The 27,871-nt window shown below is 41.2% G+C and overlaps 1 protein-coding gene across 1 annotated transcript in view; it reads left to right on the forward strand.

Annotated features, from left to right (window-relative positions):
* The window catches only part of LAPTM4B (lysosomal protein transmembrane 4 beta), a 60,730-nt gene extending 33,418 nt beyond the window's left edge, over nucleotides 1–27,312 (forward strand). The window contains exons 6-7 of the mRNA XM_084507630.1: nucleotides 6,157–6,252; nucleotides 25,262–27,312. Of these exons, the coding sequence (XP_084363756.1) occupies nucleotides 6,157–6,252; nucleotides 25,262–25,336 (171 nt within the window). The 3' untranslated portion in view covers nucleotides 25,337–27,312. The remainder of the gene's footprint in view (nucleotides 1–6,156; nucleotides 6,253–25,261) is intronic.
* The last annotated feature ends 559 nt before the right edge of the window (nucleotides 27,313–27,871 follow it).

A 27,871-nucleotide genomic window follows, 5' to 3' on the forward strand; every position in this document is an offset into this window, starting at 1 on the left:
ACAAACAAAAAAACCACCCTGAGAAGTGTGAGAAGTGTAGGGACAAGAGGAAAGGTCTTCTTGTACATTGTAGCTGGGAAATAGAGGATAAAGGTAAATAAGTTTTTACAACCAAACTCCATGGTCTTCATTCACAAAAGATCTGGGAGAGGGAATGAAGATCTAGCGACAACATTTTTTGCAATGTCACCCAGAATAGGGAAGCAATCAGCTGAGAAGGCTTTGGAGAAGGGTCTCAAGGCTCTGAGTTACTAAGCAATAAAACAGTAGAGAAACCCAATGGTGATATATTCTAAGTAATGGGCACAGAGAAAATACAATCCTGTTTCACAGACACTGCAGTTAACTCTGAACTAAGCATGAGCACCTGAAAAGGAGTCTTGTAGATGTAATAGCACAGGTCCGTGGAAGTACTAGTTTACTTCTCAGTTCTGGTCAAACAATTAAATCAATTAATAAGAATATTAGATTTTAATAAAATATCATATATATATAAAACCTGAAATAAAGAAATAAATAGGAAAAAAAAAATTAAAGAAAGAAAAAAAGAAGTCTAAGGGTTTCTGTGCCATTTGTGATGTCTGCCACACACTGGCATCGTGAAGCACACGTTCACTTCTGTGTGTCCTGTCTCAAAAAGAATGCTGTAGAGCTACAGAACCAGCAGACACAGAAGGAAAGTGATCTGAAGGATGGAAGAGCTCTCATACAAGGAGCAGTTAAATAGATCCAAGCAGACCCTCCTGGGAGTGCCAACACAGAAGACTGTCACATGGGGCAGAAAAAGGAAACAGGGAGTAATTATTTAATTGCTGTTGGTTTGGTGACAGAATAGCTCTTGCTCTTCCTCTGCACATTAGGTTAGAGACATCCTGAAGAGCCAGGACAGGATGTTTCTTCTATACAGCACAAACAGGGAAAGTTATTGTGACCAAAAAAAAGGTGGATTAGGCTATTAGATTATAGAAGCTATTTCTAAATTGGAAGGAAAAGATAAAATATTTTAAGGTGCAGTTGGAAGTGATACTCTTGATTTAGAAATACAATTTAGCCTTCTGGCTTTGTCCATTTATATGTTCACAGCAATAGAGGTTTGTGGTGTTGTTTTTTTTTTCACCTTTGAATATAATAAATGTGTAAGTCTGCCAGGTGACACAAGCAACATGCTTTTTAAATGTCTTAGATGCAATCATCACCTTGCTTTTATCGCAGGCAGGTCAGGTGTTTCATTGAAAAAGTATGACAAAGATGTCTCAGGCTTATAAAATAAATGGAACAAAAATTGGAGTGGCAAAAAATACTTACTACATAAAAAAAGAAATCTCAGAAATTAATAGTGTAAAATAACCATTCTATTTTAAAGCTGCTACCAATATTTTTCCAAGAATATATGTGACTAGTTAGATTGAAGTATTAGTTAATGTTCCATTCCTGTATTCATTCGAGTTCTTTACAGCCAGGGTTATTACAGACTATTGCTTTTCTTAATGTTCATTCTAGCAACACATTATTGTGCAAATGAGTCACAAAAATATGACTCACACAGAAACACATGCTAAATTCCAGTTAGCGTTTTAATTTGGATTTCTTGTGTTTCCAGAAGAGCTGCTATGCAGATTTTTGGAGTCTGCTACATGAAAAGAAAGCTGGACGCTATGAGACGCATCACACTTTATCACTGATAGACTTAACAGATGGCACCAGGTTTATATACCAAAAAGGTGCTGTGCATAAAAATATGCCTGAGCTCCCTCTCCCTCTGGAATAGAGAGAAACCAAAACATTGTAACCTAGGAAAAGCTACAGCAGGAAAAGCTGCGTTCATCTGGTCGGAAACATGAAACAGAATCACATAATTTGTCAGAAACATTTGGCATCAGGACCCTTTTATTGTGGGTGCAGCTACATGCAAATGAAAACACTGTTGAGGAGAAATTGAGATACGGATGTGTCAGACAGAGGTACTGTGCTTTGTACATAAGACTGTGAAAAGCAGGGGACAAAGGAGGGCAGTAAGAATGAATGAAAGCCAACCACACACCAGCACTTGTCTTTATAGCCCTCAGGATTCACTTGGATCCCAAGCAGCTAATAGATATTTCAGGTGGATGGATGGATGCATGGACAGATAATTCATGCCAAAGCAAAACCTTTTTCAGAGTAGACCAAAATGTGTTATACTGCTTACCCTGTTTGTCTAGAAGCTGAACCAGAGCTACATACCATGAAATATAGGTGTTTCCTATCTGGCTGAGGAACATCCAGCAGCATAACTAAATGTACTCAGCACTTCAAACGGCACAAAGCCGTTTTTGCACACTGGAACAGGCTCCCCAGGGAAGTGGTCACTACACCGAGCCTGTCTGAATTTAAGAAGAGATTGGACTGTGCACTTAGTCACATGGTCTGAACTTTTGGGTAGACCTGTGCGGTGTCAAGAGTTGGACTTGATGATCCTTAAGGGTCCCTTCCAACTCAGGATATTCTATTCTAAAGCCAACGTGTTGGCTCTTGAATCGTGCCCTTCTCCGCATCTGCTTTGGGGAACAGAGCCTTGTTTTCCTCCGCCCAGACCCAGCTGCTGGCACAGACAACCTGAGGCCTCAGCCTCTCCCTCCCCAGCCTGTACAAAGCCCTCCACGCACAAATGAGGTAGAGTCCAGTGAGCACAAACACAACCAAACTAAAGCCTTCCCCCTTGCTGCCCTGGAACTCTGCAGCTGCAGACTGTGGCCTCTTCTTTGCTGGCCGTCCTTTTGATGGAAATTAGGGAGGAAGAGGCAGCTGAAAGGTATTCCAGTTCAGTGAGGCAAGCTGAGTGTCACCCTGGTCCTCGTGGTATACCTGTAAGCTGTGGGGGTGTACTGGTGAGCCTGGGAACAGGACCATCCCTGGTGGTGCTCAGCAGATGGGATAAGGTGGTGCTCACCCTGTTTTGTGCTCACCAGTTCAGACCCAGTGTCTCAGCCCAGTGGATGCTCCCAGCAGGGCTAAGCCATATGAGCCTTCTTATACTCACAAGATACATATTCAAATGTGCTGGTAAGATGGATTTAATTGCAGATTTGATCAGTGCAGCAGCCCAGTGTGCCCCCTCCTGCAGCACTATGTGTGAAATACACGTAGCCAACTGCTCTGGCGTTAGCATTGCTCTGAAGTCTTCATATATATTGCAGCTTGAGCAGAAATCTTGTGCAGCTAAACATCTGTATGAAAAAAACAGACAAACAAACAAAAAAAACAACAACAACAACAACAAAACACTCTGTCAGAGACAGATTTATAAAGTTTTGACAGTTTCAGTTCCTTTTGGGCTAGTGTCATTTGTCACCATACAAATGGAGGGACCGAAAGCTGGTAGGAGGAGGTGCGGTGCCTGTTTCCCTGCTCAGCCCTTCTGGCGTCCTCATCCTCCAAGTGGTGGTGGCATCACCGTGCTCCTCTGGAGTGGGGGCTGCTGCCCCAAAAGAAGTCTGTCAGCAGCCTGTGTTGTGCTGTGCGAAAATACCTCTCAGGGTGCATTGGGCGTTTACACTGGGTCGACTATCGCCAACTCTAAGGTGTGTGCTGACTGGAGGCCTCTTCACCCCAGGTGGCTGGAGCAGGCCACCCCTCTGAGAAACAGCTCATGCATCCAGGTGGGCTGGGAGGCAGAGAGGCTGTGTGTGCACATCGTGGGGTTAAATGGGGCTTATTCAGCACACGTAGCAGAAGGAGAGAATTCAAAGATAAATCAAGTAGCTTCTCCCTGACAAGGCTGCGTTATCTGAAATGGAGCTTCCCTTGCTTTGGATTTGAACAGAAGGAGCATAAAGACTGGTTTGCAAACAGGTGGCCTTGCTGTGCACGGGTTTCTTATGAAGATGGGCTGTGTCCCCAGAAGAGTGTCCTGCATTCAGTACTCTTCTCTGTACAGGCTCACACCTTTCTCAGTGCCTGGCATCTGAGTGTCAAAAGCTACTCAGCTACTTATTACCATTTATTATTAACAACAGTGTCACTGTTACTCAATTCTGGGAAAAAGAAAAAAAAGCTGTAGTTCTTCATTTAAACGCCTCTACACCACTGGTTCCAGTAACCTGTGTCAGGTTGACATAGCCCACAGCTCGGGGTGCAGAGCCAGCCTGCCTTGCCCTTAGCACTCAGCTCGCTCCAGACTTCTGTCATCCTCCCCATTTGATAGTAGAAAGTATTGTCAAAGCCCGTGACACCTCCACGTCATCCAGGATCTGTCATTGAGAAGAGGAAGAAAACTTACTGGATTTCAGCCAGCTTGGCTTGGGTAGAAAAAAAAAAAAACACTCTTCCTGATCTGCAGGCAAGCAATCTGTGAGTCATGTGGTGTCCTGAGAAACACAGCTCCTGTGTGACAGCTCTGGGGAGGGAGGAAGCACAGGGCAGCTGAAGAGGATAAGAGGCTTTTGGAAGGTCATCAGTGCAAGTGAGTCACAAAAATATGACTCACTCCGAGAGATACACATGCAAATCCAATCAGCGCTGGCAGTTCAATTTGCACACAGTAGGTTTGTGGAAGGACTGCTATGCAGAGCCCGCTGAGTAAAAATATAATCTGGGTGCTATCAAATCATGTTGTTCACCTCATCACTGTCGTGTGTGGCTGTGTGGGAAGCAGAAAGCTCCACAAGGAGCTGCTTAATCCCACCAGCCTTGTCCGTGGCATGCTGAGGATCTGAGTCCTGCTCCTCCACGTGTTCTTGCCTCCTGTCTTCCATCCAGCCACTTTGCTCCTTGCTGCTGGCTAGACTGGAACCTCTCCTGCTGGCAGAGGAGATGTGAGCGTTTTGCCTAACCAGTTATAAAAGAAGTGCAGACTCCTAGCTCTTTGCCAGGCAGACTCCTAGCTCTTTGCTATCTGGAGCCAAGTGAGCTCCAGGAAAAATAACACAGAGAAGTTTATGGTCCTGCGGTAGGAATATTGCTGCAATAACTATTTTTTTTTTATATATACTGTAAAAAAAAAAAAAAAAAAAAAAAAAAAAAAGTATTTGCAATAAGGATTAAAAGGATAGAAGTAATTTCAGATTTCAGTAAAAACTTGTACACTGGCAGTTTTCTCTGGTCAGGCAAGAATAGGAAGACCACAGACTATTCCGGTCATATGGAATACGTTGATTTAATCTCAGATGAAGTGAAAAGGAGTATTGAAACTATGCATGTGATGAATGGAGTCATCACATAGTCACCAGCTAGGCTTCCAACCACAGGACAAGGAGAGGTTCCTGTAATTTTCTTGATGATATTTCAGTCGCCAGCTTGCTTGTGCTCTTTCTACTGGGGTTTGATTCAGCTTTCTGAAGACCACTGCCACTCTGTGATAATACTTAAACAGCCTTACCATGGAGGAATCTAGAACGTGTTTCTGTTTATTTTTTCTATTGTTCCTGAGGCATTCTGCATCTTCAACACCTTCTCTGTTTTGTCATGATCTGACTTGTATGCTCATTTTACATTGTAAACCTCACCCCTGCCGGTGTGCAACATCCTATGCAGAGCAGCGAGGTGTCTGACTGAACTCACATCTCTCTGTATTTAGAGAGGCATGAGAAAGAAAGCTTGCATATATGACCTGCTCATTTAAGTAAAAGAGGGGTTAAAAGGTATCGGATCACTTACAGAATCCCTGCACAAACTTATAGTCACTGCAGCAAGCAAAGTGACTGTCCCAAGCTTCTCCCAGGCTCATATTCATATTTATATTAGTATTTCTTTTTTTAAATACCCTGGTTTGTGTACAGAGCCCTGAAGAGCATGACTCACTCCACACTACTCTGCCTGCTCTTTCTACTCCTTTGTTCCTTCTATCACAAGACTGAGGCGAGCACAAAATTTACAAGGTGTCGTGGAAAGGTTCCTTTATGTTATGGCCTTTCATAGAGGCACAGAACAAAAAGATAGGAGGCTGAAATTTCTCTAGCAAAAGAAAGTTTGATAATCATATATTTTTTTTTCCTAGTAATTAGCTTGTTTATTTGTTTTCATGGAGCTTGAAGTATTTACATGTATGCTCCCCTTCTGTTTTCAATGTCAAGCCAGAGCTCTCAACCAGTCCAGGTTCAAGAATTTGCACAACCCTATGGCAGGAAATTTTATATGGCTTATCTGCTGCACATAATGATAACTGCCTTCTCTTTGCAGGGTTACTTGATAAGCTGCGTGTGGAACTGTTACCGATACATTAACAGCAGGAACAACTCGGATGTGTTGGTGTACATTACCACCAATGACACTGCGGTAAGGACGTTAGACCACAGAGAAAATGTTTGTCTAATATTGTGATAATATGTCTATTTTCTATTAATTTCTGAATCCTTAGTTAGCCATCTTCATTTCTTTGAGGGTCCTCATCTGCTGGTTATGTTTAGACTTGAGTTTTACTGACTTGGGGTGCTGTTGTTGCTAAAAGTACTGGTTTTATTTTATGCACAGTCTGCTAAAGAATCTGTGTTAGGCATAAACTACAGCTGATCTCATGGGCCCAGGAATGCCCCCAGCCCTGAACTCTCCAGCTGTGTGATAATCTCATGTTAAGACGTGAGATGGCAAAGCCCCCACTGTTGTGTGGGATGAAATGGGTCATTTAGCCTGGAAGGCCACACCATGGGATGCCACAGCTGGAACTGTGATCAGTTCAGGGACTGATTAGGACCCAGAGATGCCATGCTCTACACCTGCTGTGAAATGTGAATTTAGCTATAGAAGCTGTGATTTAGGGCACTCATCACTCAGTGTAGTGCTTTGCACCATCACAGAGAGGATCTAAAAAGCAACACAGGTTCAGTGATTCATCTCCCAGCACACAATGGTTTTGTAAAGTAAGGAGACAACAAAACAAAAAGCAACATGAGAGAAGTGAATAAACAGATTTTAACCACAAAGGATGGAATATGTCAGTTCACTTTATAGTATCCTAGTGCTGACATGCATACATGCAGGGTGCTACGGCTAAGCAAAGTCTTGCTGGTTGTAGAAGGCACTGAATGAATGCATTCCCTGGAAAGAGCTAGTTCTGTTTTCAGTGATGTCTGTGGAGCTGACCCACACTGAGGGCAGTGTGTCAGATCAGTCCATGGGTGACACCACTGGTTTATGGAATGAGTTTATGTAAATTTTATCTTTACATAATTTATATAACTGAATGACAGCTGCACGATCGTGGTTCTTGGGATCATCTAAAATTTCAGGACTGCCCTCCTCAGGTTTTCCAGAAGTGTGGGTGGTCTCCACATGCTGAGACATTAGATCAACAACTTAAAACCATGAGAATGAGGGACTCCTGTGTGAATTCAAGGGCTAGAAAACTGCTTTGACGTGAAAGCTGTAATTCTCACATGATCACTTGTGTTCAGCATCTGTAGTTCTAAGAGAAGCATAGGAAGTTTTACAGGCTACGATCAGAACTGGTAATCAGGAAATTTAAGTATAAAAATACGGGTTTATTGAAAGCTAAGACATATATGTACATTTTTTCACATACTTTATTTACAGGAATCTACTTTGAGTAAAAGCAGGAGTTTTCTGTGAAATAATTTCGATAGCTCTTTTGTTCAGCCCGTAGGTCATTGTAACTCATCTTCAACCATTGCTAACTACACAAACCACAGCACTGGCAGGCTCAGCAGTGGGAGAATGTCAGCTGAGCTATCAAGGAAACTAAATTTACCAAGGCTTTTTAAATCCTGTGTTAAAAACACATGCTCCACTGCTTCCTTTACAAAGCAGAAGACTTTGGTTTCACGCATACGTGGCTATGAGAACTTATCTCAGTACTTTTGTGTTCACTATAAAATTATGTGTTTAATTACCAAAGTAATCTAAGATGCCTCCTCATCTTTAAATTTCTTGTGAGTGTTTCTGTGGGGAAAGGAAGCCCTTTTACCCTGTTTTACATATGGCATATGCTTGCATTGAGTTCAGTTTAACTTTGCTTATCTTGATCTTACAAGACAGCTACAGCACAGGCAGGTTTTGAGAAAGGCTGTGTGTCCCTGGCTAGTGCCCTGACCATTGGACTTGTCTTCCTTCCCCAATATTTACATTCTCTTCATGTGAACATAGCCAGAATCTGTTGCTTTCAGCTACAACGTATATGTTGTTCATTCCTTGTAAGTTCAATGGAATGATGTTAGGTCAGGTCCTGTAGAAAGTGCTGTGTGGGAATTTCTCCACTAACCATCTTCTTCACCACAAAATTCTGGTTCAGGAGTACAGAAAGGCACAGGAACAATGCCACTGGAGAAGAGTTTCTCAGGCCCTGCCAGAGAGGCAGGAAGGGGGAGAGTCACTAACAGCCTGGTTTTTGAACTCATTACTTGGGATGGAGGCAAGCCTCATGCAAAGCCATTTCTGACGGCTTCTCTCCAACAAGGATAAGTTCCTTTACCTCCAGGTGATGCAGTAACTCTCCACCTCTTGCACATCTTTCCCTGACAAATTCCATGGATGCCTGCCAGTGCCCTGCACTTAGGGATGTGATGGAGGAGCTGATGTACTACTAAGCAGCCCTTCTTTCTTATGTTCAGTGTTAAGCTTTAGCAAGGAACAACAGAGTTTGTAGAGTTAAATATTCATCCTCTTCCATTTTGAATCAAAAGATTGTTTTTCCTTCCCTTCACCCCCAATCTAAGGACTGAAAAAGTTTTTTTTTTTTTTTTTCTTTTGATGCATAGGCTGAAAGAGATCAGCAAAAATCCTTTTTCACATAATTTTTAAAAAGTGAACTCAACGCAATTGGAAAAAAGTGGTTTGAAAACAAAGTGTGGAAGAATAGGGCTTAGAAAGTTGAGTGCTGAGGACCTTTGAGAGTTTAGGATTCCTGAAGAAGCCTCATAAAAATTTGAAATGTTCTGATAGGTCACTGCTGTCTGCTGAATTGTATAACATTCCCTCAACACTCAAGTGTATTTATTTATGAAACAATGGGTTTGATGATAGGAAACTTCTTTTGGCAAGGCCCTTTACCCCAACATGCTTTTCAATTACAAACTACAAGTTTCTGAAAAAATGTGGGTCAATCTCTGCCCTCTACTTCAAAAGAAATGTATAATTTTTAGAATCAAACCTGCTGCCTGAATTCCAGCAGAGCTGTAGGTCCTAGCTGTAGGGCAGGTTCTTGTATCCAGGGATTTTTTTTATACATACTTGTCACTAGCACTAGCTAAAAGAATAGCAATCCATACAAATGGAAGTAAAAATCTGAGCTTAAATATGGGACTGGGCATAATAGCTACATTTTAGTGTAACAAGGTTTAAATATATCCTGATACTTCTAAAATCTAGAGATCAGGTCCCAGCTATTATTTCCTAATATCCCCTGTGCTATATACAAGGTATAAGTAATGCCTCTCATCTACATACTGCACCCAAGATTTTTTTAAAAGTGATTAAGTTTTCAACTGCTAGACATGGCATTACCAAAAACATTTGGTACTTCATACAGACCAACTGTATGAGGTTCAACAGGACCAAGTGCCAAATCCTGCACTTGGGGCACAACAACCCCACCCAACACTCCAGGCTAGGGTAGAATGGCTGGAAAGCTGTGCAGAGGAAAAGGATCTGGGGGTGTTGGTCAGTATCTGGCTGAATATGAGCCAGCAGTGTGCTCAGGTGGCCAAGAAGGCCAACAACATCCTGGCTTGTGCCAGGAATAGTGTGGCCACTAGGACTAAGGAAGTAATTGTCCCTTTGTACTCGGCTCTAGTGAGGCCGCACCTCGAGTACTGTGTTCAGTTTTGGGCCCCTCAGCACAAGAAGGACATTGAGGTGCTGGGGCATGTCCAAAGAAGGACAAGAAAGCTGGTGAAGGGTCTAGAGAACAAGTCTTTTGAGGAGCAGCGGAGGGAACTGGGGTTGTTTAGTTTGGAGAAAAAGAGGCTCAGGGGAGACCTTACTGTATTTTACAATTACTTTAAAGGAGGTTGTAGTGAGGTGGCCTTCAGGCTCTTCTCCCAAGCACCGAGTGATAACATGAGGAGAATTGGCCTCAAGTTGAGACAGGGGAGGCTTAGCTTGGGTATTAGGAGAAATTTTTTCACTTCAAGGATTGTGTGGCATTGAAACAGGCTGCCCAGGGAAGTGATTGAGTCACTGTCCCTGGAGGTCTTCAAGAAAAGTGTAGATGTAGAACTTAGTAGCATGGTTAAAAATGACATGTTAAATGACATGTTAAATGACATGTTAAAAATGACATGTACCTTATTTCTATTGTTATTTGCACTCAGGAAAAATAAGTGTCAGTAAGAGATCAATAAAAAATCATCAGCAAACTCATCCTTGCATTCAAAATTCAATGCACCAACAGGATTTATCCTGAAAATGGAAAAAAAAAATGGATAAACCCATGTTCTCTAATAACTACAATTACAGAAAATTAAATTGCCATAGAAAATTGCTTGAATTACATTTGTGTTATGATTGCTTGATGACTGCTGTGTGCCACATTTTGAAGGGACACCCATGCCTGTTGCAAGAGAAGACACGTCAGCTATTATATTTATTCTTATTTATTCTCTGGTCTATTAAAATCTTGGCAAAATCAAATTCTTCAATGTTCTATTGGCAGATAAATATGAATTTACTTATAGCTTCATAAAGATAATTATTTTCCCTCTTCTGATGTTTGAACAGGGAGTTGCCTGTTCTACTGGCTTGAAAATATATCTAAATTCCAATTTAAATGGAAATATAAAATTAATGCCTGAGATTTTATTGAGAAAAACAATCAAATCCATACTAGCTGGGATATCATGACACAAGAGGTAAAAAGGGTCCATAGTTACTTTCTGGCTGCACCAGCTGTGAACCCTACTGAGATGATTGGATTACAGGTCCCGTTCTTACAAAAGGAGGAAACATCTTTATTATAAAGCAACAGTATTTTGTTCAAAAGAGTAAGAATCTGTGATTTTATTTAAGTGGCTCTCCAATCCAGCAAGTTGTTCTGAAAATAATAACCGGATTATCTTTTGTTTTACTGCATTTCTTAATTTACCAGTGGCAAAACACATAAGCACACCTGCATATCGCATCCAAAAGTGGTTAGAAGAATGGACAATTCCTTAAGCACAGTAGCGAGGGCTTGTTTCTTGTTACTTACTTGCTCCTTGACTCTGTGCGTTTGGAAGTCCTTGGTGGGTCTCACAATGAGTTACTCCATTTCTATCTAAGAGCAAGCCCATCAAGAATCTGAATTCATGTTGAGAGTGAATAGGTCTCAACAGCAATACTCCTTCATCTTCTTGGCTGGCCTTATGGTGGAAAGCTACAGGTGTTACCTTCCAAGAGACAAGCTTTTGGCTTGTCTGCCCTCACACAGAAGTGCTCTGCCAGTCCTGGTCACCAATACTACCATGCATATGCTGTACCTTCTTCTCTGACAATCCTCCAGAGATCCCCACTGCAGAAATACTTTATTTTTTAAAATATTCAGTTGTCTCCCTCTCTTCCTACTTATTGTCCAATTCTCGCTCCACTAAAAAACATAAGAATAACTTCAGTGTGGACTAATTTGGTGGGAAAATTCACAGTGCAGGAATTTCCAGTTAGTTCTCCCTGATCAAACTGTTTCTTATAAATAACACTCATAGATCTGAACTGTAAGTAACCTGATAGCTATAGTTATTAGCTCCCAGATAATCTGATTTTTGTCACTCAGTGTAAGTGGTTTAAGCCGTAATTTTTGCAAGCGTGCCATCTGGAACAAACAAGCATTCTTCCCTGCTGCTGGCTGTAAATGGGATGCTCACATTACCCCTGTGAGGTTAGACATCCTCCTTCTGTGGCCTTCTAAGTTCAACACCAGAGCTGTGTACCCAGCTTGGCTCCATGAACAGTGTGTGTTATGGGGTGGGGGCACCAGCTGGTGCCGGGCTGGGGAACAGCCAGGACCCCAGCCAAAGGGAAGACATGACCCTGTTATGTGCCTGGGGTTGGTAATGGCAGGACCTGGAGATCCAGCTGTGTACCTTAGTCACAGAAGCCTCAGGGTTGCTCGAGAATATGTTATCATCTCACCCCCCTAAGCTTTATTCCAGTACTGTAAGAGATTTTGGCATGGCAGTAAGGTGGCTCCCACGCAACGAACCATAATAACCTGAAGGTTGCTTTTTCTACTTTCCCAATCTGGGATTGCTTTTTCCTGCCAACTGCTTCAAGCACTCCATGGATGAAGATCAGTTTTCTACACTGATTTAAACTGTGACTGCAGTGCCATGGAAATGACTGTCCAAATTGGAAAAACTGCCAAGTTATGAGTGTGGAGGATTACCCAAAGTTAGACATTTTGTTCTCCATAGGAGGAATGGCTCCTTTGTGCTCTTGGACAACTGGTGAATTTCATTATTTTATTTTTAACACTCACCATAGCCAATCAGTGGAAGCCAATCTGGTCATGCTGCCGGCGAGGATAAAATATAAAGCCGTAAATCTCTCCTCAAATTGGGATTTAGATTCTTATGTACTTTATCAAATTGCTTTAAGGATCCTATCTGACATACGTTTATCTGTAACAGTTAATAAGTTACTTGGTAACTTATTCATTTTTGGTTTTGTCTTCAGCACAGATACATTCCTTTTGTGGACATGACGTCAACCAAGTAGTCTGAAATTAATCTGCCAACACTATTCTTTTGTTTGTTCTCCCTTTCCCAGAGCAACAGGGACCCATTTGAGAAGTGCAGAGTTAGGTCTTTCATTCCTGCTGGATGATTCCTCTGAGCAGAGGCAGGAATATTCTTTGGTGAGGTTGGAAGAGCCATTCTTTGTGTTACTGTCTTATTCTGCATGTGTGGAAGGTGATTAGTTTGTGTACAGAAGGAGAGAAGGATCCTTAGACTCTTTCCAATTAAACAGACAGAAGTGTGAGGTGGAGCCCAGAGGCAGACAAACTGTGCCCAAGAGTTCTTGTTTCTGATAGGCTCTTTGGGACCTGTTATTTCCAAATACTGAGCCAGTTTTGAGAGAGTACGTGTCTGAGTTCAAGGTACCTTTGAGAAAATTCCTGCTTTAAAGGTATTTTCCATAACGCGGCATAAAATTCCTAGAAACTTGGCAATGCTCGCCAAGGAGTTGGTCTTGCATGGTGGTTCGTATGCATACCGTTATGGCTGGGCCACTACATCAGAGGCATCTTTTTCCACTGAGTAGTAACCATGAGCATACTTTGAAGTGAGCACACACCACAAATGAATACTGCTGCCGTGACTCACTCTCTGAGCCCTTCTTGGAGCCTTCAGCTGTGTGCAGGCAGAGGAGCTCCCACCTTCCCTGGTGGAAACTGTCTGCTAAAGCCTGCAAGAGGGAAAGCAGGAGGCAGAGAAGAGGAAGAAGAAGCAGATGCAGGAAAAAAACACACAGTATATAAACAGAACTACCAAGCACTTGAAATAAAGGTGGTAATTAGCTACGTGTAATAGTCGGCATGAGATCTGGAAATATCATTTAAGGGCTGGATCTGTTTCTCTTCAGAATGGCTCTTATACACTCGAATTGTGAGTTCCCACAGCAAAGTCTTTAATCAGAGAATCTTCAAAGGGCTCAAGTCCCACGTGGATGCCAGCATTCACGTCTCTCTCATGTGTGCGTGCGCTTCCTCTTCTAATTGATTCCGAATTGCAGGAAAGTATCCTAACAGTCTGCTTCTGCCAACAAACATCTATACAGCTGCTCCAGCACTTCACTTTCTACCTGAAGTCTCATCCTTTGTCAGTTGTCCTTTAATCTTAATGAGGAGATTGTGTTGCTTTTTTTTTTTTCAGCCTTTCACATCTTCATATCATCTATACGCAGCTCTTTCTTCCACTGCTTCCTTGTTTATGCAAGGATTTTCTCTTAAATTCCAGCATTCCCTGAGGTCAAAATTGCTTCATGCTGCCTGCTTGCTCTGTTTCTTAGGGCTACTTGCTAATCACACTTTTTGTTACAGGTCTCACCTATTACTTACTGGCTGATGTTAGAAGCCAGCTGTGCTGCTCAGACAGGCTATTAGTGGTGTCAATTTTGGGGCAAATGCCCTTTAAAGATTAAAAATAAGGCTTACAGAACATTTTCAATTGTCATTACAGTCATTACACTTACACTTACATTTACATTTACATTTACTTAGAAATCGAATTACAAATAAAAACACATGTTTATCTATTTTCCCCAGTGTAATTTAAAAGTAAATAAATAAATAGATATCTAGAGCTGTTTGCAACTCAAATACTGGAATTACTCTAACACATGAAAATCAGTAAGAAGTTTGATACAGAAAGAGATAAATCTGTTTTCACTGTTCATAATTAAATTTGAAAAGACATAACATAGAGATGTGTAATTTGAATCTTTCAAATCTTTTTCAATTTACTAATTAGGAGTGTTGCAATGTAGGAAAAAATACAGAGTGTTTATAAAGTTGCAGAGTTTCTTTACAGACCCTTTTTTTTCCTAACAGGCTCAATTCATTACCATCTGGCGGCTGCTGTTTTGTGGGCTTGAAAAAATGAGTTGACGTCCTAGGTATAATTCTGAGGATATGTATCAGTGCGGCTAAAGCCGATGACAGCTTAAATCCTTATTGCCAAGGATATACGGGTGTACAAGCTGAGCCTTGTGTGAGTTTTCCAGGACAGGCTCGAGTTGTAGTTACACTGTGCGATGAAGCAGGGGGAAGCCTGAATCCACCCCAGCAGTATTGTTCAGACCGGAAAGTGCAGCAGGATGCGAGATGCCAAGCCCTGGCAGCGGTTAGACATGTTGTGGCTCTCCAGCCACAGAACTGGCCCATGCTGGAAGCCCTGCTCCTCTGCTAAGCTGCCTTTCATCTTTAAAGCTAGTTCAGCCTTTGCATCACACCCCCTTGCACAGTGCGAGTCAGGTCATAGCCAAGTGGAGGAGCAACTCTTTGCATGTCCCAGATATTTTAGCCCCGAGCCTCTGTGCCAAAACTCACCCATCACCCTAAGCTATGTAGATACAGAAATAACATCCTCTGAAACTTGGGTGGGAGGGAGCTGCCGTCGCCAGCAGTTCAGTAGGTGGCATTGTTCTCCTAGAGATTGCGCTGAGGCGACGCTCAGCATCGTATCACGGAGGAGTACACGCAGCTGCGGCTGTTTTGCCGAGGGTGTGACAACAATCCAGAAGGCTGACTTCCTGCAGTTGTTAGCTTTTGGTGATTTCTGGACCGTTCTTCCAGTCTGCCTTCGTTTTCCGTAAAGACGATAGCTTCCAGTAGAGCAACTGCTTTCTTCCCAAGCCTCCCTCAGGACTCTTTATGGACGTAGGACTTCCTCCACTGCAGCCTGCCCTGGGCTGCACAGCGCTTACAGTCTCAGTCCTTTGTCTTACGAGCAGTGAGAAAAGCAAGGTCTGCTTTAATTGAACTCCGTGACAAACCCTCCTTAACTCTGGAAAGAACAAGGCTGAGCTGTCAGTCGTGTGCCAAATTTAGATGTGAAAAAAATCATGAGAGCTTCTGTTTGACAGGTGCTTTACAAATGTGATTTACTAACATTAACAGATTTCCACATAAACATACAGCTTTTCCCTCAAGCTGTCAGTTCATCACCTTTCATGACACCAGTGCTTTGTAGTTTTAACACAGCATTACAATAATTCTGTTATAAACAAGGGAAACATTCATCTTTCACTAGGAAGTGCCTACATGCACTGTGCAATATATAAATATATATATATATTTTAATAAAAATAGTAATTAGTGAAAAATAATTGTGGAAGACAGAAGTAGGCATCTCAAAGTCCCATGTCTTACTGCCCCCAGATGTTATGATGAGATTTCTACCCCAAATTTTACAATTGGCCCATCTCTCTGTTTTGGTGCCAAAGACCAGTGTTCAATCACCCCACGTCCCTAGGCAGATAGGGAGGGAAAAATGGTCCACCTGGTGAGATGGAGATAAAATGGAAGCCTTTCCAGCAGTATCTGTAATGCAAGAATATCTCCCACAAGATCACCATGCCTATTAAACAATTTGGCTGCCCTGTGTGAGCTATTTATAGGTTCCCATCTTTTTAACTCTTGAGTGGCAGCAAAATGTACTCATAAGAGGAGACAAGGTTGGAGATGCATGTTAGTAATTAAAAAGTCCATCAAAAGATTAGTGTGCTCTCACAGCCTCTGCACCCAGGACAACACACCAACCATTTGGTACACAGAGTTGTAATATGCTTCTCCAAGTCATCAGTACTGGTGACATGCAGTCCAGTACCCCTTAGGAATCATATATTCATCCAGCAAATGCTCATTTTGAAAGCAAGAAGGATGTGCTCTGTCCGCACAAGATCATGATGCACGGCAGGAGGTGCAGCAGAAGAGGGCTGGCCAATGTGTAGGAAAGGCTTTTGTGGCCTGAGGTGAACTATCACTCCGTGCCTTTGAATGGGGAGGGTAATTACACCATTATTCTGGATGACTTTTATGAGGTTGCACACGATAAAAAAAAGACAATAGTTTCCTCAATCCAATTTTCTTCCCACGCAAGAGCAATCACAATCTGTCCCTAAATTTTGCTGTGTCCTAGTAATATATACATTTATTCATCTATCTGTAGCGCTGGAAACATTGTGCTGCTTCATTACCAAAATCCATAAACTCATGTAAAGTAGCAAAACAGTGTCTTAGAGAGCTGGTGGCTTGGAGTAAATAAGCAGTTTTGGGAAAAGAAAAAAAAAAAAAAAAAAAAAAAAAAAAAACAAAACACAAAACAACATACCAACTCTAACTCTGTACAGATGATTTTTCAGCATTGAGGCCTACTTTTTGTCTGAATGGAATTATGAACTATCTCAGAGCTATTCTGCTTCCAGTTAGTCCATCTGTAATCATTCTAGTGTGGTTTCTAATGGAAATGCACACATATAAACATACAAACTTCCCGTCCATGTCGAGAGGAAGGTTTCCTGGGATTTATTTAACAAATAACGAATCATGAAATGCTTAAACAAATCGTAATTAACTAGCACGTTTGGGGCAAACTTTTCAAGCAAATGCAGCTGTAAATAAAGCAAAGAAAAACATTTCCTATTTGATATTAAATATTATTTGGCTCTGACATAAAGCTCTGGCCCTATATCCAGGGCTTTTTAAACTGGGGATAGGGGAAGGAGAAGAAGGCAGATGGGAAGCTTTTTTGTAAACATAGCTCTCGTAACTTTTTTAAAAACAGTTCCTTTGATTGCACTCATGTGACCAGGGCAGCCATTTACACTGTAAACAGGCACCTTGAAAGCAGATACTTCTAAGCAGCAGAGAAAAAGAATTGCTTCCACAGGGCTGTTGATCTCATCTGGAAGAACACAGCTAACACGGGTCAAGTGGGAGAAAGTGCCTGGTCCTCTCTTGAGCATGGAGAAAGCTTCATTCAGGTGGAGGTCAGCTCCCTCCTCAGCACCCCTCCTGCTTCTCTAACTTGCCTGATCTTGACCTTGCCAGCCAAGACCTGTCCATATATGCCTGCACTGCTCCGTCTTCATTTCTTTTACTGTTACCTCTTGCACTTCTCTTCCTTCAATATCCACCACTAATCGCTGCGGTCTGCATGGACCTCTCACCTCATCCAGCAGAGCTGTCCGTACATGTACATGCACAGCTGCAGCTAAAAATGCTAAGCCCTACTTCTTTCTCCAGTGCTTACCCTGTATGAAACTTTTAATAACTGTTTCTTGCCTTAGAATTACCCATATTTTTCCTGGTTCTCCACTCTGAGGAAAAAGCTCTTCACCAGAAGGCTGCCAGTCTTTTCATACAGTCAGTGTAAAGTGTGTTTTCATGCTCATGGGTTAAAAGGCTTTTCCCTGAATTCTTAGCGGATTTAGTTTTAATACTTCCTGATTCAGTCAATCTCTCTCTCTTGACAATCTCAGTGTGTGTAATCCATTGTTCCTCCAGGCCAAATTGTCCATCCAGTTATATTTTCACCCCAATCTGCTAGGTATGCTAATAATCACCCTAAAAGCTCATGTTACCTCGTTTTAATTTTACATTTTCTTCTGTCATACTCAAAAACAAAGCAAGGAGACAAACAAAAAGCACACATTACCAATTTGACAGGAAAACATTGCAAAGAGAGAATCGTTCTCATCCTTTTCTGTGTGCAGAGTGAAGCGATAGGAAATGCAGAATCTGCTTTCCCCAGGTGACCTTCATAATATTTGTCTCCAACACGAGGAGAGGGCTGTTGGGATTATCTTGAACCGGACAGGTCATGTCAGCAGCCTTCCCTTCAGAGCTGTTTGTAGGCTGTCTGCTCACTCCACTGCAGCTGAACGTGGTTTAGGTTGCGGTTAATGGCTTCTCACGGCACCGCAGCTGTGGAAGGAAATCCCTCTCCCCTTGGCCGGGTGAATGACAGGAGAGCAGAGACGTGAGCATGGAGTTAGACAATGTGATTGCACACCGTGAAACCCACTGTGGACCACAGAACAGTAACACCTGTACATTCATCAATGCCGTGCCTCCGTCGGTACAAGTAGGTGCTGGGTCTCACGCTGGGATTACTGAGATGAAAGGAACCCAGAGCAGAGGATTTTTGCAACTAGGCTTGTGTGGCTGGAGGCTTCATATTGCAATCAAGCTGTCCCTGAACCTGATGCATCAGCCCTGTGCGACATCGAGGAGAAATTTTATCCTGAATTTGGAAAGGAAGTGGAAAAAAAAAAGGCTAGCCACAGTAGGGAAGACCTTCAGTAACTCTTTATTTCAGCCCGCAGCTGTGCCAGCACTCCTCCCGTCAGCACACCGGTGCTGCATGTTGGGCAGAAGTTCCCGGACGAGGAAATTCCTGTGGTTCAGCACTTTTACCCATGACTTGGTCCAACAACACTCTGGTGAATCCTGCCTTGGCTCTGCCATACTCTCCATCACTTTGTGGTTACTCTCCCTCCCTTTTTAAGTAAACAGAGAGAAAGGCCTGTACCCATTGACACTCTGTACATCGGCTGCGTGACAGAAAATCTCCTTTTGCCCTCTTTTTCCTCTCTGTGTATCTGCATGGGCCTCCTGTAGGGATTCTTGTTAATGGTCTGGGTGTCTGGGATGCAAATGTCACTTCTGCAGGAGACTGAGAAGTGCTGCACACATAGCTGTGGTGGAGAGTGTGGGGTAAACATTTCTAGGCATAGGTCAAATATCTAGCAAATATACATTTCGTTTGTAAGTATTTCCACAATTTAGTCCATGTTTCATACAGTCATATGCAAGTTTCACCCAAGAGAGTTTTAAATCTGTCTTTAGGTCTGGAACACTTTTCAGGATGTTTCAAATAATGTGCCTGTTTTACAAATGTGAAATCCTTCTGCAACCAAGTCAAACAAATTGCTAAAACTCAAAATGTCAGAGACAGGACCAGGACTGAATTGCAGTAGTGATGACCCTAATCCTACTCAACCATTGTCATCTGTCCCTCTTTATATATTGTGTATTGATGTAGTGTGAAGTCATTTGGCATGAACGTCTGGAGTTTTTATTGAAAAAACTCTCAGGTGGTGTTTGCTGGGACCCTCTGCAACGTGTTCACATTGCTTCACAAACTCTCACAGTAAAGCTGGAAGTTGCTGCACCATGGAAATGCTCACCCAGGTTATAGAGAGCTGGAAGATGATCGCTTGTTTATGAAGTGCTAGAGTTCAAGCACGTATTCCTCCCAAATTCATGAAGTGATACACTGTGTTTCACAGCACAGTTGAAGTACAGAGCATTCATAAGGCTGATCCCAGAACAAGCCTCTCACTTCAAGAAGCTGTTCATGGCTGAAGAGTTCTCAAATACTAGGCAGCAGCTTGCTCCTCTGTATTTCATACATAAAAAACTGAATTTAAATTATTTTACAGTAAATCTGTGTTGTTTTTTTTTTGTTTCGTTTTGGTTTGGTTTGGTTTGGTTTGGTTTTTTACAATTTTTTTATCCAACGTGATTGATGCATAGGACTTTTTTTTTTTCCTTTTTATTTTTTTCCAAATCTATTCTGTAATTTATAATCCTGACTTTACAGACAGGAGATTGAAGGGCTGATGCATCTCCAAGCTGAAGTTTGAGAGAACATCTTGAATGCTGACTACCACCATCAGCACTTACCATAGACATTTTTAATCTATAGCTTTTTTGGGCATTATCAAGTACATTTCTGTGCTAGGAATTGTCATAAAAATGAAGTGTTTCAGAGCTGTCTCTAACAATGTTTGTTTCTAACAAGACATCAACAAGGTATTTTGCCATGGGAACTCACAAAAGCCTCACATAGCTGCTGCCAGCCAAAATATTGTTCAAACCAGAAGCTGTTTTGTGACAATTGTATGATTCCACTCAGTGAAGAGTACAAATGGCTGTGGGAAAATGTTATTCAAAGCTCCCTCTGAAGACCCAGCAAGACTGCTGTTAAGTTCAGTGAGTTATGGGTCAGATCCTCAAGAATGCAGAAATAATCAATTCATCAAATATTAAAGTTTACTCACACAGGACTAAGTACATTTTGTCCTGTAGAAATGTACTAGACACCAAACATATCTAAGATCTCGAGTTCAAACAGGAATACATGTAGCAATATGAGAGAACTTGCACATATCCTGAAGAAAGAAAAAATTCTACTAGAAATTCAGCTAAATGGGGAAACAGCTGGAAAAATATAGAAGGATTATTGAAATGATGCAATTCCCTACCCCCCCCCAAGGGAAAAAAAAAAAAAAAAAAAACACTTTGGGCCAAGATTAATTCTGAACTATTTGAATATACAAGTATTTGCCTGTGTTTCTTTTTAGGCATATTTCTAAGCAATAACTGTATGAAATTCCACTCAAAAACAGATTAACCAGGATGTAAAAAATAAGAAATGACATATGCTTATACTAACTGAATATGTTATAGCCAGTGGGAAACTTATATGGTAATTATTTCTTCCAGAGAAGGTCATTCTTTATCTTGCACTTTAAAATAGAGAGAAGCTTATGTAATACAATTATCCAAATAAGTTGGATGACACCAGCTAAGTCAGGACCAGGATTTCTTATGGGTCAGTTCTGGATTATTTCTGTGGATTATACAAGACTGCTTATCACAAAATGATTAAATGGTATTGGGAGCAAAGCCCAGCATCCAGGACTCTCTGTCCCACTTAAGCACTAACTGTGAGGTTACGAAGCCACACTTTCTCTTATTTTCTTTCCTTCCCGATGGATTATTGCACACTTGGCCTTGCTATGACAACAGAAGGGTGGAAAATGGCCTTCCAGCCTACCTGATAACCTTCTGTCTGAGGCATTCATACAAGAGATGGGCACTTTGGGTTTGAACTGTCTTGGTTTGGGAGCCCCTAGACTACTGATCTCACAGTCTCTGGGCAATGCTTTTTATCACTAATTATACAAACAGCAAGTAATGTCAGCTCTTTTTTTTTGATGCGTATTAAAGGATGATATTACAATCATTCATGGTTTTTAGATACCATTATAAGGATTGTGAAAGAATTTAGGTACTTCTGTCCTTTGGATTTTAGGCATCCTGTAGGACTGGACCCTAATCTTCCAAACGTGCTAGCTGGTCTAGCCATAAAACCCCAGAATTTTGCTTCACAGAAATCACTGGGTTCCATAAAATGGGGGCCCTTTATCTTTACTCTTTATAATAACTTTCAAGTGACAATCTCAAACGCTCTGTGAGCATTAGTCCCAGAGCATCCAGGGGAACAAACGTGCATTTTTCTCAATTCACAACAAACAAACAAGGAAATGCTCTAATGTAGTGCCCAGGAAGCAAAATGCTTCAGTTGTTTTAGTGCATATTCTGCCTTGAGGATACCATGGACCTGAAATATTTTTGACATTCAGTAATTATTCTAGACTGCATCCATTCTATTTAGGTTCTCAGATAAAAGTGAGTAGTGAGTTTCTGTCTACTTTTCCAGCTTCTGAATTCACCCTTTGGCTCAGTGACTGGTTTCCATTTTAAGTCTCTAGAGAACTTAATGTTTTTCCAGAATAATTAAGCAGTTTTATGTCCAAGGAACTTATCTGCTTCCATTAAACCATGTTGAGATTTAAAATTAAGACGATAGATGAGAAAAATACCATCATCCAGATTTTCATCTCAGCCACTTTGGTGTAAATTCATCCATAAAAATTCTAATGGAATTCTCTTTTTCTTGAGATTTTTGTAGGTGGTTAACTGTTTTAACAGTAAACAGTTAAAAGCTGAGATAATTCAGCTCTTATCTTTTTCCCTTTGTCCAAAATATACTTAACTGAAAGGACAGAAAAAATTGTAAGGGAAGTAATGGCCTGAAACTCTTCCTGTCAAAAACAATGAAAACGTGCTCTTACAGGCAGAGTTGCAAGATTTGTAATTATAGTGTTTTAAGAGTTATTAAAATTGTCTTGGAAGCTGAATGATGACTATTTATACTTACAGTTGACAACTGATTAAGTAACAGTAAAAAAAACACACATTGACTGAAAGATAACCAGTCCATATTTTCTTTGTCTAACTCAAACACTGCTAAGCAAAAGTAGTAATTTTGAATACTGCTTATTCTGCACTCATTGTTTTTTACAGCTCACAATTCTGTTCCTGTCAAGGAAATGGATGATGAGGGTACTCCAATATTTAAACACAAAAATGAGTTGGGAATAAGCCTGTAAACTCATCACTGATGGAACTATTCACCAGCAATAATAACCCTTGACAGCAATAAAGTGACCCTAGACCTTACAGAAATTTGAAAACACTCTTTAGCCTTCTACCATAGATAATTTATTGTGAAACTTATGGACCTCTTTGGTGATCTCTCCAATTCATACCTCATACACCTTGAATTTTCCAACAGAAGTCCGTATGCCTTAGCATATCATCAATGACTTTTACAATATGTCTCCTCTAGGCGTTCCTATCTTCCCTTTCTTCTTGTGGAACTGTTGGGAGGTCAGAAAGCATTTTCTGAGGCTCCTTGGGGTCACTGACTTGGTAATTTTGGGGTCCATGGAGCAAAGCAGAGCATTCACCTCCCCAGAGCCTCACGAGGAGGCTCTTCTCCTACCTGAAGGATTTCGTTTCACACAAGTGAAGGCAGCCAAGAAGCTCACTCGTATCAGCAAATCCTTCAGGAGACCTGTTGCAAATGACAGTAACCACAGTGCTGAAGTAGTAAGATTGATGTAACCACAGTAGTTTTAGGATTCGTTGATCTAAAAGAGAGAGGATCAGAGCACACTGTTCTTTATTAATCAACTGGTGGACTTGGGAAATGGACAGCTTTTTGGATTGAGTCTGCTGTCATTTCACATTATGCCTGATGAAATGGACTCTAAACCTGAAAGAAATAGACAACAGTTTGGAGCTGAGCATTACGAGAATGTGAAAAGAAAGCTAAATCATCACAAAGTGAACTTAATTCATTTTAGATTATCGGTGGATTAGATTTAATTACTAATTATATTGTTTTATATACAACTAATGAATGTGTTTCAGTATGTTTGAGAAACTAGTGTTTTTTTTCAGAAACACGAGGATTTTACTAGGGATCCTAGAAAATTCTTAAACTGATGACCAGCACCAAGGATAGGATCTCAGTTTTAATGTTCTTCACAGTTTAAATGTTCTAGCAAAGTGATTTACTGAGGTTACATTGTAACTAATATTTATGATTTTTTGTTATCACAACATTTATATGAAGTTCTATAAGCTGTACTGATTTCAAGATATAAGTATTCTGCCTTAAGTTGTTTAATTGTTGACACCATTTATTAAATGCTTATTAAATGCTTTCTAAGACAGAGCTTTTTTGATTTTGTCATGGATGTATGCATCATATATTACATTTACAAGCTCAAACATATGGTGTTCATAAGGAGCAACAACTCCAACAATTTCCTTTTCTAAATGATGAAACTTTTTTGATTAAGGGCTGAAGATGCGAAGGTATCTGTTTTGTAATCCAACAAACATGTGCACAAATATACTTGAACACACAGTGCATGTTTGTAAACTCACATAAGGACAATGTGAATCACCCTTGGAACCATCCTACAAAGGACTGATCCAAAGCCTATTTAAATCTATAGAAAGATTGCCACTGACTGTATTATGTTGTGGCTGAGGTCCAAAATAGATGAACATGGATGTTTCTTCACAGGAAATATATTATCAACTTCTTTAAAAACTGGTGAAATCCTCTCATGGCAAAACTCCCATCAATTTTAATGGTGTCAGGGTTTTCCCTGTACACGTTTAGACATTCAGCTTCATGTGCCCTTTAATGACCAAGAAGTGATGCTGATATAGCTGGAAATTCCATTGTGAATAATTGATTTTCAGCTGCATAAAGTACCTCTGCCAATGCACCACAGCTGATATTTTTACATGCTATTGATAGATTTTAGGGAATGCACACTCATTTTTCATTTAGACATCCATTTCACTCTCAGTCCCTGCTGGGATTCACAGACCAAGTGCTCTTTCACCTTTTCACATGCAAGCTACTTAATGTCAGTGCTGGTGACTTTAAAAAATGGCATGGTAGCTAGCATGCTGGTTTACAGAAGTAGAAACTTTGGTTCAAATCCCTCTGCCCTGTGTGGCCTAAACTTGCACCTCCCATGCCCTAGGAAGCTGTCAGGCCTCCCATGAATGGGGATGATATATGATTAAAGCTGTCCTAATTTCTATCAGATGTTTAAGTATTTACTGAAGAGTTTATGGTAATGTATGTCTTCCCTCTCACAGCTGAGAGCCCCTAAAGCACAAAACTGGAGATTTATTTAGACGTTGGTAATTTGTTCTCAATTTTCTTTCCTTCCGCCTACCCCAACTTCTTCCAGTGAGATCTCAGAAAGAGAGGTTTGGGGGACATTCCTCACTCTGGTTTAGCAGCCTGAGCACTCCTCCAGGAGACATGGTTTAAGCACTGTAGACAGAGACAGCTGTGGAATAAGCATCTACTGTCACCGTCAGATTGAAGAAATTCAGGTACCAGCAATCAGTGGCCTTTGGCTGAAATCATGCTGCCACTGGAGTCAATAAGATTGAGAAGAAATATTTTCCTTCATTATGAAAACCGACACATAAATTGAAAAGGAGGAACTTTAAACTAATACTGTTTCATTTTCTAACTAATCAGCTCCTGATGGCTCTATTTTGTTATTTTTTAGCACAAGGCCTTTTTTTCCATTTTTTTTTCCTTGTAATTTTTATCAGCTGGCTTCTTTTTAGAAAATATAACCTTGTTTTTTCTTTTTTTTTTTTTTCTCTTTCCTGCAGGTGCTGTTGCCACCATATGATGATCCTGTGAATGGAGCTGCTAAAGATCCACCACCACCTTACGTGTCAGCATAAGTGAGAGCGTGCTGTGTACCTAGGGAGGATAGCTTTACTTTTCAGACACTGGAGCAATAGTTTGATAATTTCACTTCCAGGATATAACCTCTATGGGTTATATGTTGCTGTTTTGCTGACATACTGAAACCTAAATTGTATGATTAAAATTCTGTAGATAGTTTTAATAATTTGCTGCAACTACAGTAGTGTGCTGAACTAGTTTCAGAACAATTCTGGGTAGCGATAAGGTTACAGTAGTTGCTGAGTAGCTTTGTCCACCACGCCTGACATGCAGTGCTACAGGATGGAGAACTTGGCATTCTCAATCATGTTCAGAGTGTGATGCCCTTTTTTTTTTTTTAATTTATAAAACTTCCAAAGCATTACAAATGTGTTTCTCAGATGCCCACTTTAACCTTCAGAATACAGACCAAGTCCAAGAAGTGACATTCAGCTTCATTCCTGTTCTGCGAAAATCTATGAGTAAGCATGCTTACTCATATGAAAAGTGATGATTGCAAGAAGGATGAAAGTTATGTACTATTCTCATCAACCTGGCTAGTGAGAAACCAATTTAATGGGGAAAAATAAGTATGGAAATTCAGAGTGGACAAAAGCACTCTGTGATGTGTAACAAGCCAGAACCTGTGGTCTACAAGGACTCAGTCCCAGCCTGTAACCATTCTAATGGTCAAAAAAACACCCAAAACAACAACTTCTTACCAACTTCTGGTAATTTTCTTTTCCTGCCCGTACGCCGTTTTCCTCTCCAGAAACTTCTCAAGTAGCATTTTGAGGTCAAAAACTGCCTGTTTTTAAAGTCCCATGGTTAGGTGGCAAAGCTGCATCTTTCACACTCGATATGCAAATGTTTTCCCATTGGAATGTGCCTGTAAATATCGCAGTGTTTTGCTGGGTGTGAAGTAAATTATGCAGATTCCAAGATATATGTTCCCAGCCTGTGGGAAACTTATGCATGCACCTTCCTGGAGCATTAGCAGATACCTTTAGCGTGTTTCGTATACGTCAGCGTGAGGATTTCAGATTCCTTTTATAACCAAACTGGTTATGCTGAGAATCTTCCTCATGGGACTCATCCATCCACGAATGCTTGCGTGAGGTATTTTTTTTTTTCTTCCCCAGAGAAGTGCCTCCTGCACACGTAACTTTTTGTTGCTGATGAAGATTCTACTTTTACTGAAAAGGACAAGGAAATATAATGTCTATCTCTACCTCTCACTGCTCCCCCCCCCGTGGTGCCTCCTCTGCATTTGGGGTGATTAAGTAGGCTGAAGCAAGGCTGATGCCACTGCACAGAGGAAAATTGCAGTGCAGAGCTGAGGGATGGTTCGGAGGGGCACCAGAAGCACCCAAGGGGCCATCCCTCCTGTGGCTAGCTGGCACTTGAGCCCACACCCTTCCCAGGGAGGATGCCTGTTCTCACCTGCAGTGCATTGGCTCTATCCTGCAGACCGAAGAAGAGTGGAGCTTTTCCTGCCTTTTTCTGGAAAAGACCTTTTCAGGGGAACACGGGACCGACAACTTCTTTTCACAGAGGTTCTCACCGTGACCTGTCCTTGCAGAGGCCATGGAAGGAAGGGTAACACGCTCTTTCTGCCTGTCTTTTCCACACCCCTGGAAAAAGCAGGTCCCAATCTGCCTCTTGGCATCTTACTTTGTGGTTCATTCACTCTGAGATCAAACTAAGCAATGCTTTTGACTGAACCAACCCTGAAGTCCATCCATTGATCCCTGTCACAGTCCTACTGCTTCCTTCAGAATAACTCCATGTATAATGATCTCATTGCAGTTGTCTTTGGGAATTAATCTGAATTTAGGGGGTTGGGCTGGTGGGGCTTCTGAGCTTCGTTTTCTTTCATTCTTGACAGATTTGTGAAGGATTTTAAATAGTCATCTGTTTGAGAAAAGCTGGTTGTAAATACATCGCATCTGTGTATACAAACTTCTCTACAATAAAGGGTGTTTCCTCAAAACTGTGGAAATCTTTTTTTGTTGGTCTCCCAAGCACAAACCTACATTGATTCCTTTCCAGTCAATCTGACACGGCAGGATTTTCTCTGTAAATCAAGTAAGCAGCAGTTTTTCATCCAACTTTCCATCCATATTGTGTAAGAGGAGAAAAGAATAGTAAATTTATCAGATAATTTATTGTACAATAAAAACAAGAAATAATTGAAGTTTCTATTTTGTTGTCCAGAACTGCAGACAGTTTCCCAGGTCTGATGAAGTGTGTGATGCAGAACAGGGATATACTGAGCTCTACTGAAAGCTATGGCTTCTTTTTTTCCACCTCATTACAAGGGATAACATTATGCTAATTCACATGAAATTTCTGTAGACTTTAGCTTGTCCAACTAAGAAGAATTCTCTACGCATACCATACGTGCGTAAGTGTGACTGCATGTGTGCTCCTGCCAGTTCTCCTTGTGTCTTGGAGCTGGGCCAGTTTGAGTTAAAGGAGGCAGGGTTGTGGAGGGGGCAGATAATGCAACCTATGTTCAGCTCTGCTGATGTACTAGAGGACCCGTGGGG

This window comes from Aythya ferina (genome assembly GCF_964211825.1).
Source record: "Aythya ferina genome assembly, chromosome: 2".
NCBI lineage: Eukaryota > Metazoa > Chordata > Aves > Anseriformes > Anatidae > Aythya > Aythya ferina.